The following is a 19,957-nucleotide window of genomic DNA, read 5'->3' as shown; positions in this document are numbered from 1 at the left end:
TTTTCAAGTAAAAATCGGAAGTCAAAACAAAGCATTCAAGTATAGAAGATGAAACAGGATATACTGTTTGAAAAAGAGCATCTCGTGGCCGCAATCCACTTTATCGCGGTCGCGATTTTTGTGGTGGTGCTCGTGATTTATTAATCGCGCTCGCAATATGTTGACAGAAGATCAAGAATTGGGGATACACAAGTTTGCGGTCGCAACAAATGTATCGTACAATCACGGGCGCGAGGCCCTTTATCGCGGTCGCGAGATCCGATAACCGACTCAGAATTTTTATTTACTATATATACGCGATTTTTAACCCTTTATGGGTGTGCAGTTTTTATGTTACGAAAATATTAGCTAGGGTTACGAATTTCACAGGTCTCTAAGGCTATTTTATGAGTTTTTGTCATTGGGGTTTCAACTTTTGTCAGAGATTAATCATTGGTACTCCTTTATCTTTAATTTTGATAAATATTATGTTGAATTCTCATTTATCCTATTGTTCAATTGCGTTTATCATTACCATTAGTAGCTAAATTCTTAGTATTTACTTAGATGATTGAATCTAGGTGAAGGATTGCTTGATCTTTTGTATGCATTAATAATTGTTCTTGATTGTGATTCTTAATTACTCCCATTAATTGATCCCATTGATTACTAGTCTGTTAGTTGATGTAACGAGAGTTACTAGATTAATTAATTTATCTAGGTTATTGAGAAATAAATAGATAGGTTGAATTGCATACGGGACACGGGTGTAATTAGATTAGTAATTAATCTCATCAATTGAGTAGGTAATTGTGAAGCCTAAAGAGGGAGACCGATTTACCCTTCAACTGAATCGTAATCTTGAGTTGTCAATATTTATTGAATGTGTTCCTCAGAAGCCCAACGTGAAAACCGACACTTTGATGATATAATTAGTATCTAAGTGAGGGACACCAGCTTAACTTAATAATTGATTAATGAACTTGGTTAACGAGAGTTATACTTAGGGATTTAATTACATTGTTCTTAATAGGAGCAATCCGGAACTTAGGAAATTGGATCTAAGTGAATACCCTTTTATCTATTGAATTCGTATTTTCTTCCTTTGTTTTAATTTGGTTTTTAATCAAAACCCCATTTTTACAATTAAATCTTCATAATTATTATTAGTTTTCAAATCCTAAACCTTGCTCCTTGTGGACGAATTCGTAAGTATACTACAATAAGATTAGGTGTGTTTTCCGCATATCAGTTACCACTGATTGGGTATGAAGATAAGTTAACATATAAGGGTATGAAGATAAGTTAACATATAATATTGCAAATTGATGCAACATAGGCTAAACTTAGTTGTTAATTTGATATGATTTTGACTTGATTAAGGGTTTAGACTAAGAATTTGTATTGATCGTTAAGGGTCAATGCCAATTTTAATGGAGAAGCCAAGAGGTTCATATGGCTAAATGCAAATGACAAAATAACAGTTGTCGGCCACACCCTGGTGCATGCTATTTACTCATATTGTAGTTAATTAGACAAAAGTTGAGTGTTTTATATGAATGTACAGCAGAATCAAACAATGGCTTTTTATACAATTACAATACTTTGCATTGTTAAATGAGTTTTGTTATATATATATATATATATATACATTCAGAATCAAACAATGGCTTTTTATACAATTACAATACTTTGCATTGTTAAATGAGTTTTGTATATATATATATATATATATATATATATATATATATATATATATATATATATATATATATGGGCAGGATCAAGGGGAAGTAACCAATCGGGGGGAAGCAAATTTTTTTTTATTTCGTTTTTTTGGAATTTTTTTTAAGGCATCAAGATCACACGAAAATATGAACATTTAGAAAAGACACTTCGTGATGAATGTTATTATTTAGGCGGGAAAACGATCGACAAAAATAACATTCAAGATAATATTGTTCGTTAAGAATGTTAACGTTTTTTTTTTCCATGTTTTGTGAAGAAACTTTAGCCGGATTTAGAGTTTAGGGTTTAGGGTTTGGTGTTTTGGGTTTATTCCATAAACCCAAAACACCAAACCCTAAACCCTAAACTCTAAACCGTTCGTGTTAAAAACTCAATCTAAATCCTAAATATAAACCCTAAATCTAAACCCTAAACCCTAAATTTCTAAACCCTAATATCTAAACCCTATAAACCTTAATATCTAAACCCCTAATATCTAAACCCTAATATCTAAATTCTAATATCCAAAACCTCAGCATACGCTCGAAAAACACGATAATTGTTATATATTAGTTCTTCGAGCGTTTTCCCGCCAAAATAAAAACATTTATCACAAAGTTTCTTTATTAAATGTTCATATTTTCATCCAATCTATAATGTTCGTGAACAAAGTTTTTTCAAAAAACGAAAAAAAAAAGAAAGATTTTGCTTCCCCCAGCTTTCTCCTGATTGTTACTTCTCTCTTGATCCTAACACTATATATATATATATATATATATATATATATATATATATATATATATATATATATATATATATATATATATATATATATATATCCTCAATCTTTTTCGTGTGTTGCCTATTATTTAAATGGGGCTGTTCTTTGTTGGGTATGTTATATATATATATATATATATATATATATATATATATATATATATATATATATATATATATATATATATATATATACTAGGTTTTGAGCCCGTGCGTTGCACGACTACTCAAAATTCGCTTTAAATAAGTCACTTATTTTAATTTTATGACGCTTGCTCTACATTTTCAAGCAATTTGTGGTTACGTTTAAGGGGGACATGTCGACCCAATAGCTTAAGTGTGGTTAATTTGAGCCCGTAATCTATTTTCAATAAGTCATAGTTGTTAAAAAATGACGCATTTCTAGTATGTTAGTATGTTTCGTTGGCAAAACGGGACTATAAAATACATATATGTTTCATATTGCGTGTAGTTGCAACAACAAAAAATTGCTCGAGTTCTATCAGATTTAAGAAATCGTTTGAATCTAGTTATGTAATTGCATAATTTTACTAATAAGAGTAATACGTTACTATTCTCTCAAAATTAGTATTAAAAATTATTTGGTAGTTTTACTTATGATTTTATATGAACAAATGTGTGTATGAATATATTATAATAATAATAGGGCATGTGTGTATGAACAAATGTCTATAGTTTTTCTGATAATCGTAGTAGTATATAGGAGTAGGGATGAAATAAGAATTAAATTGTGTAAATTTGGGTTAAGTGAAAATTTTAAATTAAATGGGTAAATATGGTAGTTTTAATATTTAAATTGGGTATATATGATATGGGGCAGGATCAATGGGGAAGTAACCAATCGGGGGGAAGCAAATTTTTTTTTTCGTTTTTTTTGGAATTTTTTTTTTAGGCTTCAAGATCACACGAAAATATGAACATTTATAAAAGACACTTCGTGATGAATGTTATTATTTAGGCAGGAAAACGATCCACAAAAATAACATTCAAGATAATATTATTCGTGAAGAATGTTAACGTTTTTTTTCTTCATGTTTTGTGAAGTAAAATTTAGCCCGATTTAGAGTTTAGGGTTTAGGGTTTAGGGTTTGGTGTTTTGGGTTTATTCCATAAACCCAAAACACCAAACTCTAAACCCTAAACTCTAAACTCTAAACCGTTCGTGTTAAAAACTCAATCTAAATCCTAAATCTAAACCCTAAATCTAAACCCTAAATCCTAATATCTAAACCCTAATATCTAAAACCTCAACATACGCTCGAAAAACACGATAATTGTTATATATTAGTTCTTCGAGCGTTTTCCCGCCAAAATAAAAAACATTTATCATAAAGTGTCTTTATTAAATGTTCATATTTTCATCCAATCTATAATGTTCGTGAACAAAGTTTTTTCAAAAAACGAAAAAAAAAAAAGATTTTGCTTCCCCCCGCTTCCCCCCGATTGGTTACTTCCCTCTTGATCCTACCACTATATGATATTATGTTATTTACTTGGGTAAATATGCGATTTTAAAGGTTGATAAGTGTATATATGAATAATTGTGACATGTGAAAATTACATTTGGCTTAATATGCAATATTTAATGAGCTAATGACATGTAAGCTAATTAAATCTCTCTTTTATATATATAGATATTCTGTTTCGGTTTGGGTATGAAAAGGAATTGATAATAATTAGGGATTATCACCAAAAAGCCCATTTTTTTGAACTACGCGTGAGAGTCCATAAAAAAAAGTTTGACAATTTGCCCTCGCAAGGAGCAAGATGCATCTTGCTCCCTTGCGCCTTGCGTCCTTGCGACCTTAGTCACACTTGAGAGCAAGGAGCAAGGTGTCTCTTGCTTCCTTGCTCCCAGGTGGAAGCAAGGGAGCAAGATGCACCTTGCGTCCTTGCTTCCACCTGGGAGCAAGGGAACAAGATGCACCCTGCTTCCACCTGGGAGCAAGGGAGCAAGAGGCATCTTGCGTCCTTGCGTCCTTGCTTCCACCTGGGAGCAAGGGAGCAAGAGGCACCTTGCTCCTTGCTCCTTGCTCTCAAGTGTGACTAAGGTCGCAAGGACGCAAGGCGCAAGGGAGCAGGAGGCTTCTTGCTCCTTGCGAGGGCAAATTGTCAAACTTTTTTATTATGGGCTTTCACGCAAACAAGTTCAAAAAAATGGGTTTTTTGGTGATAATCCCTAATAATTATTATGGGAATGAGAGTGAGAATACTAATTTGGGAGTTTATGTAATTTTTTGATGATATTTTATTTGTTGTTCCCAATAATGTCACAATCTTCATGCAAGATTATATTGCCTAGTGGCCATCTGTCAGACGGCCACCGAGGAACAAATTATGTCACGGGCACTTTGTATGGATACAAAAATGGCCGGGTAACCCCTGAGATACAAGAGAATTCTAAAACGGTACCAATCATGATTCTAGAATTGGAACTTAAAACGGAGGAGATACAAAACGAAATGAATTTAAGGATGGTTCGGATCGCATTAGAATGTGAGAAGCAATTAGACAAAGGAAAAGGTTAAGCTTTTAGAGATGGATGGTTGATGTAGGATATAAACATAAACATATACATATCTTGACTACATAAACATAAACATATACATATCTTGATATGTAGTCAAGAAGATAATGATTTAAATTCAAAAAAGTGAAAGTATCATTTATCATCCTTTGAAGGAGAAAGAACTATACAAACCAGCAACTAATCACAAGTACAGAATCCTTGATTCAAGACGGGTTTCGATAAATTCCATCAATAAAGACGAAATGAACGAAAAACAAAATTGTTATCATACTCTTGATTATCCATAAACATCAACTGAAGATGATGGTGACTGCAATTAGCCAGTAAGATTTTTGAAGAGTTCTGGAAGATGAGCATTAGTGAGCTTTGTCCTTTTACTGATCTCATTTTTCTTCTTTTTCTTCTGTTTCGATTCACTTGATATATTACCGTTCTGAGCCATTAGTCTCCTTCTAGCAGTGTTTGTAGCGGGCTTCATACCGTTCTTTTGCAAGTCGAGTTCAATATCCAACATGTCTTGTGGCAATTCAATTGACCTAAATAGTTGTTTCAATTCATTATCAACCTTGATATGGAGTTTAGGATCATTTGGGTACCCTATCTCTTCCTGAGAGTCAAAATTTGACAGAAGCCAGATTTTTCGATCAGATTTCAGAGCCTAAGTTAAAAAAAACATGTGATATTGATTATCCCTCGTAAACTAGTAGAGATGAAATACCGTTTTATAATTAGCAATAAATAAATAAATAAAAATTAAAAAAAAATACCTGTAAATCTTTCGTGACAGTTGGGTAGGCATCCTTAAGATCAGCAACAGCAATACCCTCGGCAAATGTCGTTATTAAACGTAAAAGTTCTTCCTGGTCTCTCACATTATGTTTCGACTGCATATATAAATTTAATTAAGTAAATGCTTGAGGCCCATCAAAGTGGAGACAACTTCAACGGAAATACAACAATGTGATATGACTCATAACTAAAGGTGAATAAAGGACAGAGCAGGCGAGTTTGGTAACCGGTACAAAATGAAAAAGTTTGCGATTTGGAAAAGGTCAAATAGAAGCATTGTTAAATTCCCTGATTTTATAGTTTTGTTATACGGAAAAAGATTGTCAAATGCTAAATTTGCTATATTCCATTAATTTTATAGTTTTGTTATAAAGAAATAGATTGTCAAATGCAACAACAAACACACTATTGCAATAAAACTTTGACTTTATTAAAAAAAGTTATGCTCGAGTTAAGTTAAAAGGTTTTCGTTGTTCGGGTTACATGGGAGGATGAGTATTCCGATCCCATAATCTAATGTAAGCAGCCGAGCAAAATTACTCCTTGGCTATTTCCAACACTTCCCTGACCACCACAAAATCCAACCTAAGCAGGATTCGAACATGGGACCTCTTGCAAGGAACTCAGGGGCCCAAGCACTAGGCTAACTTGTGATATTTAAAAAATAATGCATTGCAGATATATTTTAGACAACTCTAGACCCATTAGCTTCATCTAGTTTAATGTACCCGTTTTATCAGTTGAAGATTAAAATAATTATGAAACACAAATGACCCGTGCATGTTGGAGCTAATCGATTCATTGTGTCCCACATCGGAAAGTTAAAGAAACAAATGTGCATATATAAGCTTATGAGAACCTCACTCTATCACCAATTGGTTTTAGAGAAATGTGGAACTCATGAGCTAACATGTTGTACATGTTGGTGGACCTTAAACGATCCTACAAATGGTATCCGAGCCTGGTTATAGCCAAGATGTGTGGACGGTGCAGAATGGTAGCGGAGGTTCAAACCGAGATGACTATGGACGTGACCAAGGAGGAGGTCGGGTGTCCGGGAAGAGTCGAGATGGTATTGAACGTGTTCGTGGAAGTAGCGAGGAATGAATCGATTAAGGGGGTGATTGTTGGAGCTAATCGATTCATTGTGTCCCACATCGGAAAGTTAAAGAAACAAATGTGCATATATAAGCTTATGAGAACCTCATTCTATCACCAATTGGTTTTAGAGAAATGTGAAACTATACATAAATTGGTTAAGAAATTATCATATGTGCTCATGGTGACGTACCACTAGAAAAGGCACAAAACCCTTACGTTATCATATATATCTCAAAATTTATCATGATTACCTTGTAAGAGAAGCACTTTCCGTCGTAATTCACTTTTGGGTTCTTTGCCAAACTCTCGAACACAGCCTTGTTGACTTTGACATCAACATAGCAAGCTTCATTTATTTGCTCAGCTGTAAGGGATTTCCTTGACTGTACATATGGCAAAACTAGCTTAATTAAGCATTAAGCAATGGTCATGATACTATAATCATAAACGCATAAGTTATATCTTCTCCCATCCATAATTTAAACATATTCTTCGTTGTTTCATACTGTAAATTTGTACCCATTTTGTTAGTACTATATGAATGACGAAGCTAATAATGACAAAGCATAAGTCCAAAACGACGGAAACAAATCTGTTTATTGGAGTCTAAACAGAAAATATATTTTTGAATCCATTTGACTCTCAAAAGAACATTATGAGGTTCATTTTTCAAAAATTATTATAAAGAGAAAATTCTCATGAATGTGATACATTATATCTGACTCTATCTGCCAACATATTTTTCTAATGCTAAAGAGCAATTTCAATCAATAAATGAATACTAAAAGCACCGAACAACTTAAACAGAAACAAGGTTTATACCTTAAAAAGTAGATCAATTACTTGTTTGATCTGAGCTCCAACAGGACTCTTGTTGGTTTAATCGGTTTTATTGCTTTATGCTAAGTTCGAGTTTAATTATTTATCTAAAACGTATGTTTTATTATATGTTACGTTTTAATTAGTTTATGCATTGGTTTAAATTAGTTACGGAGTAATAGTTATCGGATAGTTTGAGTCGGTATTGTTGACCGAGTATTAAGGCTAACGTGGGAATATTGTGCTAGTTTCTTGTTAGACGTGTGTGTATCATTGGCTATATATTTAGTCATCTGATGTTAATAAAAGTAGAGCAAATAAGCAACGATGTAGTCCTATATTCATATTTACTTCTTTATTTTTGCTTTATCTCAAAATGTTTCTTTTATTTTTCTTTGTTAATAAATGTGTGAGGTTTATAGTGAGTATTAAGGGACTTGTGTAGCGACCCCGACAAATCGTCAAGTGACGGCGTCGGCTACGTGGGTCCCATTACCTGATTATAAGTCTTTTAGATAACTTTTGACCAAAATATGTCGCCTTCATTTCAAAATAAAGATTGTTTCAAAGTTTACAAGAATTGTTCAACCAATAGTTAAGTTACAACGTTAATATACGAATGAAATCTAGGCGACACGGTTTAAAGTAAAGTCAAAAGACGCTCCATGAAATGCACGTATACTCGACATCCAATGCAAGTATCAAATAATGAGCGGAAGCATGTATCACATATCATGCAAGACCTGAGAAAAACATAGAAATCTGTCAACGAAAACGTTGGTGAAATCATAGGTTTAAGTAAGTAAGTGAGTAAAAGTAAGTAAGTCGAACCACAAGGTTTGCAAACTTGAAATAATAGTAATACATTCTAAAAGTTAATATTCACGAGCACCCAATTATCAAAGCTTAACATTCCATCCATTGTATACCCCATCCATAGTGCTAGAACAAACACTGATTCTCGAAAATATATTTCATCCGTAGACGGTAGCGAACCGTCAGAGATGAGGGTTGTCAACCCATATGGCCATATAACATAAGTTCTCGCTTACACCCGGCAAGTGTAACTAATGATAATCGAATTGAGGATTTTTGTTCTAAACTCGTATGTAGAATGTTTGTTTTCTCGTTCTTGTGTTCACTTAGTTCAAAAGAATCGTTTATGTTTTCTCATCCCAAATATAAGTTCAAAAAGAGTAAAAGTGGGACTATGATCTCACCTTGAATGCACGAGTAGTAAAGTACTTCAACAAGTAAATGTGTGCAAAGAACAATGCTAGTCTTGACCTAAACAAATAGGTTGTATCAATAACGATAGTCACGATTGGTCAAAGATGTTCAATTAGTCCTATGGCTCGTTACGACTCGATTATGTAGCATGTAAATCAATTAGTCAAGTTTCATGCACGATACAAGTAACTAAACATGTTAGAACGATCGTATAATTGTTTGGTTAAGTTTGACTAAAAGTCAAACTTGATCAAAGTCAAGGTCAACGGGGTCGGGTCGGGTATCCGACAATTTTCCCATGATGAGAAATCATTTATGAGCAGAATGGCCAAGTTTCATGTTAATCGGAGTTACGGTTAAGCGGGAAACATTTTGTGAAAGGAAAAATAAAAACAAAAATGAGCTGGGCATATGCGCGGCGCGCTATGGGTTGCGCGGCGCGCACCCAAGTGTAAATCCTGGTCAGAACTTAACCACGAAGGCAAACATCTGGGATTTCTAATTCTGCGCGGCGCGCGGGTATATGCGCGGCGCGCAATACCTGGGAAACATGCAGTTTGCAGAAAAATGGTCCAAGTCACGAACCAAAACTCAAATTAACATATTTTATGAACCGAAAACATCCAAAATGCATACTATATATCGTTGGAAAGGTAATTTGACAAGGAAAACAACTAAACACGTTTCATCAAACAAAAACATCAATTTTAATAATCGATTTTCCGTCAAGTGATCATTAAGAATTCATTTTCAAAGTTTCAAGTTCATCAAATGCATTTTAAGTTTCGGGAATCCAATTCACACATGTGATATGCCGTTTTGAAGGTAATGAAACATGTAATACAAATAAACACTTATCAATAACATTAACAAGCATTCAACGCATCAAAAGTTCGTTTTAAGAGTTGTCAAACCCTAACCAAAAGTTCACAAAATCAATAATCGCGTTTATGAAGTTTCTTTAATCAATCTATACATCAAAATGAAGCTAATGATACTAGTAACACTTTTAAAACATGCACATTAACAATCTAATAACATTTGATCATCCAAAATCAAGGATTTAGCAAGTAATTTTCATAATGAACTAGTTACACCAAAAACAACAAATCGAGCATACAAATTACATACACGACATCACAATGAGCCATAGACACTAATTAACATACTTTTAAGTCAAGCACACAAATTTAAAGAAAACTAGTGTTTTAGAAATGTTACCCAAACGAGATGAAGTTGGTACCAAAATGAAGAGGATGAAGAGAGGATCACGAATATGTAATTTATTTTGTTGTAAGCCTCCTAGATCGAATTTAGATGATGATTGAATGAATTTGGAAATTGGGTGTGTTCTTGCTAGAGAGAAAGAGAGAGAGAGGGAGATGGTTGAATGGTGGTGATTGGGGTGGACTAGGTGACCTAGTCAACTAGTTTGCCCCGTGTCAATTTTAGTCCCTCGAGTTTGTAGTCGAGTGCGGAAAATACCTAAACGGAATATTTTAAAACGCGTATTAACGAAAGATATTAAAATCCGATAACGAGAATATTTAGAATGTTAGCTAACGGAGGTTACGAATCTAGATACGAGGAATATTATCTAAAAAGAAAAAGACGGCGTTAAAAATAATTTAACGGAAAAATGCGGGATGTTACATTATCCACACCTCAAAAGAAATTTCGTCCCGAAATTTAGTTGGAAGTAGTAGTCGATATCTCTTACTCGAGACTTAGAGTAGTAACTCTACGAATGAGTGAAGGTACTTTCTTGGACATTCCACGAATCCGGATAGTCGGGGTGTTACGTTGTATTGAGGTTCGATTTCACGATCCATGATTTCAACCAGTTTTCCCATGAAGAGGAGTTTGTCATCAATAGTTGATGTATCTAGCAGGATTGCACGTTCCTGTTCCGCAGGACACGTTTCTAAGTTTGTTACACGAAAAGTAGGGTAAACGGAAACTTAATTGCATCGGAAGTTCTAAACGGTAGGAAGCGGTTCCAATACGCCCCAAGGTTTCAAAAGGTTCAATATTGCAGATATAGCCTTTCTCGATTTCCTAAAATGGATTTCACCTTTCCAAGGTGCGGTTTCTCAATATTACGCGATTACACACTGGGATTTGTGAGGTTTTCATCTAAGTTTGGTATAACTCTTCTGGCGACCATGGGTTGTCTCTAGCCCTCCTCGGACTTGAACGATCTCAATTGTTGTTTCTTGATGGAGTTCAGATTCGGCGATTTGCTTGCCGCATGCTTTGGTTAAATGAACAGGGGTATGACATTAGCGGTCATATAGGGTTTCGGAAAGTGCGTGTGAACACACGAGGGGTAACTACTGTTGTAAGAGGGATCTACTAAAAGCGACCATGCAAGTTTGAAACATGTCTTTCGAAGACGTAAATCGTTCGTTTGTTCGGTTCGTCTATTTGTGGGTGGTACGCGGTACTCATGTCTAAGCGGGTCTCCAAGGTTTCTTGTAAAACTAGAGGTGAAACGAGTATTTCGATACGGGATAATTGACAAAGATACTCCGTGTTGGAATAGAATCTCTTAGGATATGTTTGAACAAGTTAGTTAGGGTTCGAAAAATGTTCGTTAGGACTATTCACCCTCGTGGCGAATACTAAGGTAATATGAGGAATTTCTCTATCCATGGAGGAATGTTACAAGGAGTTTCTTTAAACGGAAATGCGAACGGTAAAGATAGTAGTGAAATGGGGACTTAGAATAGGATGAGTTTACATCTCGAGGTTTCCATAACGTGCCTCTAGTTGTCAAAAGTTGAAGTCTGAAAGAGAAACGAGGTAGTACACGTAGTTGTATAGTTCGGGGTTGAATAATAGTTGACCGATTATCAGAAACACAAGGGCGTTAAGTCAAAGAAGAGTGAAGTATCGTTGGATTGTGTGTTATCTTAAATTCCAGTAATATTAGACGGTGACGGTGAAATAACAGAGGTAGGTAGTGTGGTACGGGATGACGAGAAAATTGATCGGATCCACAATTTAGGATTCGAATTCTTCGTGCAAAATAACGAATTTTAGTTATGTTGATTTTTGAGACGAGAGAGTATGCCTTTCGGCGTTCAAGTAGAAATATTTCCATGTTTGAGTTCCATCTGTTGCTATACGATTTTAACTAGAAATGTTGGTGTGAAGAATCACGCTCAAGGTTCGAACACGGAGAGGTTTAGAGTTTTCCTTAGTGAGTTAACGAGTTTAAAAGTCGTGTGACACGAGAAAAGTCAGGAATGAATCTTCGGTAACAACCGGTGAGATCTAATATTTTTACGAATATAAGTCTGAGTTGGGAGAGTTTCCTGATTACATGTGGCTTGATTTCGAGATTGATTGTAATGCCTTGACCATTAACATCATGGTCTAGAAAATTGGACTTCGTTCAACAGAAACTCTCACTCGGAGAATTTGGTATAGAGTTGCTCTTTTCTCAAAAGTTCGAGCTTAAGATGGTGATGTTGTTCGTTTTCCTTCTTTACTTGAATAAGTTAAGATGTCATCTATAAATACGATAACAGATTAGTCTATATGAATTTGCATACGCGGTTCAAGAGGTTTATGGATACGGGCGAGCCCTAAATAAATCAAACGGTACTAAGAGAGATTTACAACTAACGTTGTGAGTTCGGAAAGTGGCTTAGGAGACATCGTCTCACTTAACCCCCAATTGATGATAACCGGAACGGAGGTCGATTTGGAACATACGGGATTCGTGCAAATAATCATGAGGTCATGGATGCGAGGGAGAGGGTATCGGTTTCCAACCAAAAATTTCTTAGTTCACAATAATCTATACATAAATGTAGGGCAACAATTTCTCCTTAATGAATAGGTTTTGAGTTCCTTAGTTCTATTGGTGTCGAGTTCAATTTCTTAACGTATATCCTCCGATAAAATTTATAGACACACAATATCTTTCCGTTGGTCGCTTACATTGCTTAAGTAGTATCTAGGGGAAAAAGGTGGAATGTAAAGAGTACAAGTCAAGGTCTCGGTTGTAAAACGTCTAGCGGTAATGGAATCGAATAAGTATGAAGTATACGGTTTGTTGTGAAGAAACGTACCCGTTACTAGTCCATCGTCGTGCCGGGCATCCTAGGTGTCGATGTTGAAGGTTCAACGGCGTGCGTTGGGGTTGATTTTCTTATTTGGGCATTCATTCCTAAAATGACCCGTTTGGCCACATGCGTAGCAAGTGACCAACTTTCGTGGGTTGGGTCCCTTTTGAGTGATGGGGGTGGCACTTCCACAATGTTTGGCGATGTGACCACTTCCTTGGCGCCGGTGGCGGAACCTGCCACATCCTTCAAAGTGATGCTTGCGGCATTCGTTACAAAAAGGTAGTTTTCCGGTATAGCCTTTCTTGTCGTTGGAGGCGAAAGGCTTCTTGGAGAGGTTGTTGTGGTTGTGGTTGCTTGATTGAGAGGCTTCCCATGTTCTTTTATTGCCGCTCGATTGGTTCTCGACCATTGGTGCCGGCGTTTCCATTTCATTCGCCGTGTCTAAAGTATGGCGGGCCATTGTTAAAGCCTCTTGTAGGTTAGTGGGTCGAGGTGTCATTACCCTGTGTTGAATGCTCTTAGGGAGGCCATCCATGTAAAGTTCGACTCTTAGGGATTCGGGAGTCATGATATTTGGACACATTGTGACTAGTTCGGTAAACCGTTGATTATAAGCTTCGAGGTCGTTCCCGACCGTTTTTAAATTCCTTAGACCCTGCTCGAGCCTTCGAGTCTCGTCGCGCGGGAAGTATTCGGTGATCATTCTTTCTCTTAATTCGGTCCAAGAGAGTGTGTGGGCTTCATCGCTTCCCACCAATTGTACATACGTGTTCCACCACGAGAGAGCAATGCCGGTGAAAGTGAGGGTGGAAAACTTGACCTCATCTTGGTCTCGACAATCGCTTGTGTTAAAAACGGTCTCCATTTGTTCAAACCATCGGGTGAGAGTAACCGGTCCTCCGGTTCCATCGAAAGTGGAAGGATTGTACTTCATGAAGTTCTTGTAGGAGCAACCTTCGATTGAATTACCGGTTCCATGATTGTTGTTGTTGGAAAAGTGATCGGCCACGGCCGTACCCACGGCGGTGGTTATCATTCGTTGAAGAGCTTGTCCTAGAGTTTCGAGAGGGGTATTGTGTTGACCTTGGTGAGCCATTGTTCCTTCATGACACAAGGATATCATTGGTTAGTATTTTCAACAATACTAGCCGTGGCATGGAATAAGGATAGAGAGAAAATTTTCCTTGACTCGCCTTAAATTCTCTATGTCATAATGTCGGAACGTCCATGTGAATCACCGTAATATAATCCCGGAAATTATATTACCCTGATTCTCATGTGCATTTAACATTACTTCATAAAGTCAAGGTGGCGCATCAACAAAATTTATCAACGTAAGATCAAGATCGAATACGAGTTAGATATGATAGAAGAGTTCGAGAATAAATGCACAATTAGTCAAATAATTCCTACTTCAGTCTATATGCCGGTTGTAGTCTAGATTCACCTATGTACCCTATGACTCGGGGTGGACACAAATGAACTCTAAATCCCTACAACCAAGGCTCTGATACCACTTGTAGCGACCCCGACAAATCGTCAAGTGACGGCGTCAGCTACGTGGGTCCCATTACCTGATTATAAGTCTTTTAGATAACTTTTGACCAAAATATGTCGCCTTCATTTCAAAATAAAGATTGTTTCAAAGTTTACAAGAATTGTTCAACCAATAGTTAAGTTACAACGTTAATATACGAATGAAATCTAGGCGACACGGTTTAAAGTAAAGTCAAAAGACGCTCCATGAAATGCACGTATACTCGACATCCAATGCAAGTATCAAATAATGAGCGGAAGCATGTATCACATATCGTGCAAGACCTGAGAAAAACATAGAAATCTGTCAACGAAAACGTTGGTGAAATCATAGGTTTAAGTAAGTAAGTGAGTAAAAGTAAGTAAGTCGAACCACAAGGTTTGCAAAGTTGAAATAATAGTAATACATTCTAAAAGTTAATATTCACGAGCACCCAATTATCAAAGCTTAACATTCCATCCATTGTATACCCCATCCATAGTGCTAGAACAAACACTGATTCTCGAAAATATATTTCATCCGTAGACGGTAGCGAACCGTCAGAGATGAGGGTTGTCAACCCATATGGCCATATAACATAAGTTCTCGCTTACACCCGGCAAGTGTAACTAATGATAATCGAATTGAGGATTTTTGTTCTAAACTCGTATGTAGAATGTTTGTTTTCCCATTCTTGTGTTCACTTAGTTCAAAAGAATCGTTTATGTTTTCTCATCCCAAATATAAGTTCAAAAAGAGTAAAAGTGGGACTATGATCTCACCTTGAATGCACGAGTAGTAAAGTACTTCAACAAGTAAATGTGTGCAAAGAACAATGCTAGTCTTGACCTAAACAAATAGGTTGTATCAATAACGATAGTCACGATTGGTCAAAGATGTTCAATTAGTCCTATGGCTCGTTATGACTCGATTATGTAGCATGTGAATCAATTAGTCAAGTTTCATGCACGATACAAGTATCTAAGCATGTTAGAACGATCGTATAATTGTTTGGTTAAGTTTGACTAAAAGTCAAACTTGGTCAAAGTCAAGGTCAACAGGGTCGGGTCGGGTATCCGACAATTTTCCCATGATGAGAAATCATTTATGAGCAGAATGGCCAAGTTTCATGTTAATCGGAGTTACGGTTAAGCGGGAAACATTTTGTGAAAGGAAAAATAAAAACAAAAATGAGCTGGGCATATGCGCGGCGCGCTATGGGTTGCGCGGCGCGCACCCAAGTGTAAATCCTGGTCAGAACTTAACCACGAAGGCAAACATCTGGGATTTCTAATTCTGCGCGGCGCGCGGGTAAATGCGCGGCGCGCAATACCTGGGAAACATGCAGTTTGCAGAAAAATGGTCCAAGTCACGAACCAAAACTCAAATTAACATATTTTATGAACCGAAAACATCCAAAATGCATACTATATATCGTTGGAAAGGTAATTTGACAAGGAAAACAACTAAACACGTTTCATCAAACAAAAACATCAATTTCAATAACCGATTTTCCGTCAAGTGATCATTAAGAATTCATTTTCAAAGTTTCAAGTTCATCAAATGCATTTTAAGTTTCGGGAATCCAATTCACACATGTGATATGCCGTTTTGAAGGTAATGAAACATGTAATACAACTAAACACTTATCAATAACATTAACAAGCATTCAACGCATCAAAAGTTCGTTTTAAGAGTTGTCAAACCCTAACCAAAAGTTCACAAAATCAATAATCGCGTTTATGAAGTTTCTTTAATCAATCTATACATCAAAATGAAGCTAATGATACTAGTAACACTTTTAAAACATGCACATTAACAATCTAATAACATTTGATCATCCAAAATCAAGGATTTAGCAAGTAATTTTCATAATGAACTAGTTACACCAAAAACAACAAATCGAGCATACAAATTACATACACGACATCACAATGAGCCATAGACACTAATTAACATACTTTTAAGTCAAGCACACAAATTTAAAGAAAACTAGTGTTTTAGAAATGTTACCCAAACGAGATGAAGTTGGTACCAAAATGAAGAGGATGAAGAGAGGATCACGAATATGTAATTTATTTTGTTGTAAGCCTCCTAGATCGAATTTAGATGATGATTGAATGAATTTGGAAATTGGGTGTGTTCTTGCTAGAGAGAAAGAGAGAGAGAGGGAGATGGTTGAATGGTGGTGATTGGGGTGGACTAGGTGACCTAGTCAACTAGTTTGCCCCGTGTCAATTTTAGTCCCTCGAGTTTGTAGTCGAGTGCGGAAAATACCTAAACGGAATATTTTAAAACGCGTATTAACGGAAGATATTAAAATCCGATAACGAGAATATTTAGAATGTTAGCTAACGGAGGTTACGAATCTAGATACGAGGAATATTATCTAAAAAGAAAAAGACGGCGTTAAAAATAATTTAACGGAAAAATGCGGGATGTTACAACTTGTGTCCCAACAATTGGTATCAGAGCTTGTACATGAGCAAACCGATTAAGGAGGTGATTGTTGAAGCTAATCGGTTTGTGTGTCCCACATCGGAAGTAGAAAGAAATAAATGCTTGTATATAAGCTTAGGGGAACCTCCCTCTATCACCAATTGGTTTTAGAGAAAAGAGGGACTCTTGATCTTATATGTTGTACATGTTGGTGGACCTGAAAACGATCCAACAAATGGTATCATGGCGGGTGGCACGGGTGTAATCATTGTGGCAGTGGCAGTTCATATCGGGGTGACTTTGGACGTGACCAGGGGAAGAGGTCGGGTGTCCGGGAAAAGTCGAGATGTAAATGAACGGGTCCAGGGTAAAAAGCCACGTTTTATGATACGAGTGCATGAACAAACCGATTAAGGGGGTGATTGTTGGAGCTAATCGGTTTGTGTGTCCCACCTCGGAAGTAGAAAGAAATAAATGCTTGTATATAAGCTTAGGAGAACCTCACTCTATCACCAATTGGTTTTAGAGTACTATGGAACTCTTAAGGTTATATGCAGGGCATGGTGGTGGACCTAAAATCGATCCTTCAAATTGGTATCAAGAGCTTAGGTTCGATTGAAGTGGGAGTGTAGGTTCATGTTCTAGGAGATCAAAAGGGTAGCAGAGAAACAAGTCATGATTAAGGCCTAAGTCAGTGGGCTTGTTAACCCAGATTTTTGATCCAAGAACAGAGGGACGTAAGCAACCAGAAAAGGTTTTGATCGAAGTCTATAAACAGCAGGAGAAAGGAGAAAGGTAGCAAAAGGTGGTTGTAGGTGATACTTTCAGCAGTGTTTTACTCGATTATCAAACCTTGGTAGTGCAGAAAATTTGAAGGATGGTGAACACGAAGGATCAAGTTTTGGTCACCATCAAAAGATTGATTCAAAAGGAGAAGATACACCGTTGTAGACATAGTGGCTATAGAGATTCAAACCGAGATGGCTATGGGCGTGACCGGGGATGAGGTCGGGTGTTCGGGAAGAGCCGAGATGGTGGTAAGTCCGGGGAGAGCCGCGGTAGATGTTACAAGTGTGGTGAACGATTGGTATGGTTAAACCGATTACGGGGGTGATTGTTGGTTTAATCGGTTTTATTGTTTTATGCTAAGTTCGAGTTTAATTATTTATCTAAAACGTATGTTTTATTATATGTTACGTTTTAATTAGTTTATGCATTGGTATAAATTAGTTACGGAGTAATAGTTATCGAATAGTTTGAGTCGGTATTGTTGACCGAGTATTAAGGTTAACGTGGGAATATTGTGCTAGTTTCTTGTTAGACGTGTGTGTATCATTGGCTATATATTTAGTCATCTGATGTTAATAAAAGTAGACCAAATAAGCAACGATGTAGTCCTATATTCATATTTGCTTCTTTATTTTTGCTTTATCTCAAAATGTTTCTTTTATTTTTCTTTGTTAATAAATGTGTGAGGTTTATAGTGAGTATTAAGGGACTTGTGTCCCAACAACTCTTCCTTATATTATTAATATCTTGCAACCTCTCCGTATCATTAGAAAACTTAACCGTTGAATTTGTTGTTGTTGTTGTCGTCGTCTTATTACTTACTTTCGAACCTGCAACGCTCTTAAGAGATGTCTCTTGTTGCTTCATGAACTTATTCAAACTCTCTTGCAACGATCTCATTCGACCTCACTTCGTCACCTAATTATACACATATATCGATGTGTGTACATACATACATGCATGTAAATGGATGCATACAAATTGGACACATACGAGTAAATTTATTCTATTCATTCAGTTCATTATCAAAAAGTAAGATTACCGATTTCATACAAAGATGGATAAAACAAAATAATAATCACAGAATTTGTTCAGGTAGGGTTCATTGTCATAAGTGTTTCATAGCACTGAATAGCTAATACTGTATACTGTATTAAAATTAATCAGGGTAAATAAATAAATAACGGTACCTGTATATCTAAAATTAGGGTTTTAAAAGAGGTGATTCGATAAAGAATTGGGAAACTTGTGCGCAGATTGTGAGATTAAATGTAATTGAGGGTTAGGGTTGTGTACATGTTATTGAATAATTGAAAATATGATTTCGAGATTTTGGTGTTGCATTAAGAGGGGATCGACTGGACGTTGGTACACACAAATTTGAGAGAAAATAACTCTATTACTCACAAGAATAGATTACAGAGTATTATAAAACTCAAAAACAAAAACTCTCAAACTAACACACTAGGAATCTCACCACTATCTAGAATGTATTCACTCTTGGTTAGGATTACACTTAAACTCACACACACTAACTAGGTGTGATTACACTTTTCTGAATGCCATACAATGGAGGTTTGCACCTCTATTTATAGAAAGCTTTAAGGAGGTGGAAAGGTGTGAACGGAAATGGTGTGAACACAAAAAATGGTAGCTAGCCGTAATTGTTTCCAATTTTGCTTCTTCCATATTAGTTGTTCAAAGTTGGTAAGCCGTCATTGTTTTCAAGTTTTCTTCTTTCACATGAGGTAACGACATCTAGAAGAAACTAGAATAAGGCATCTAGATGACACGACATCTAGAAGATACTAGATTACGGTTGGAAATCATCAATTCTTCCCCTCCAGACGTATCTAAACAAAACATTCCGGTTATGTCTCTGCATAACTCTAACTTGTCTCGAGTCACCACTTTTGTACCAGGTACATTGGAGATAACGCTTTAACCACAACATTTCTTTTCCAGCTTTTGCGGCAGCAATATACTCTGCTTCAGTTGTGGATAATGCAACATACTTCTGTAGTCTTGACTGCCATGAAACAGCTCCCTCTACAAAAGTGTAAATGAATCCTGAAGTAGATTTTCTACTATCAGGATCTCCAGCCAAATCTGCATCTGTATAGCCTTCCAATATTGGATCAGCTCCCCCGTAACAAA

At 36.3% G+C, this 19,957-nt stretch overlaps 1 protein-coding gene across 1 annotated transcript; it reads right to left on the bottom strand.

Annotated features, from left to right (window-relative positions):
* Positions 1-5,354: 5,354 nt before the first annotated feature.
* On the bottom strand, positions 5,355-19,046 carry LOC139891653 (transcription initiation factor IIE subunit beta-like). Its single transcript, XM_071874630.1, has 6 exons — positions 18,991-19,046; positions 18,530-18,718; positions 7,751-7,801; positions 7,180-7,311; positions 5,806-5,922; positions 5,355-5,696 (listed from the first exon to the last, which is right to left on the bottom strand). The coding sequence occupies exons 2-6, from the start codon at positions 18,698-18,700 to the stop codon at positions 5,355-5,357; spliced, it is 813 nt and encodes a 270-aa protein (XP_071730731.1). The 5' UTR covers positions 18,701-18,718; positions 18,991-19,046.
* Positions 19,047-19,957: the final 911 nt, after the last annotated feature.

The sequence above is a fragment of the Rutidosis leptorrhynchoides genome, chromosome 2 (genome assembly GCF_046630445.1).
Source record: "Rutidosis leptorrhynchoides isolate AG116_Rl617_1_P2 chromosome 2, CSIRO_AGI_Rlap_v1, whole genome shotgun sequence".
In the NCBI taxonomy this organism is placed as follows: Eukaryota; Viridiplantae; Streptophyta; class Magnoliopsida; order Asterales; family Asteraceae; genus Rutidosis; species Rutidosis leptorrhynchoides.
The sequence above is the reverse complement of the archived record's forward strand: the minus strand, read 5'-3'. Positions and strand labels throughout refer to the sequence as shown.

Excerpts from the sequence above, each read along its gene's own strand:
- LOC139891653 (XM_071874630.1), bottom strand. The coding sequence starts at position 18,700 with ATGAGATCGTTGCAAGAGAGTTTGAATAAGTTCATGAAGCAACAAGAG. Across the intron at positions 7,802-18,529 it reads AAGATATTAATAATATAAGG|AAGAGTCCTGTTGGAGCTCA; the intron begins AAGAGTTGTTGG and ends GATTAAACCAAC. Across the intron at positions 5,697-5,805 it reads CTGTCACGAAAGATTTACAG|GCTCTGAAATCTGATCGAAA; the intron begins GTATTTTTTTTT and ends TTTTTAACTTAG.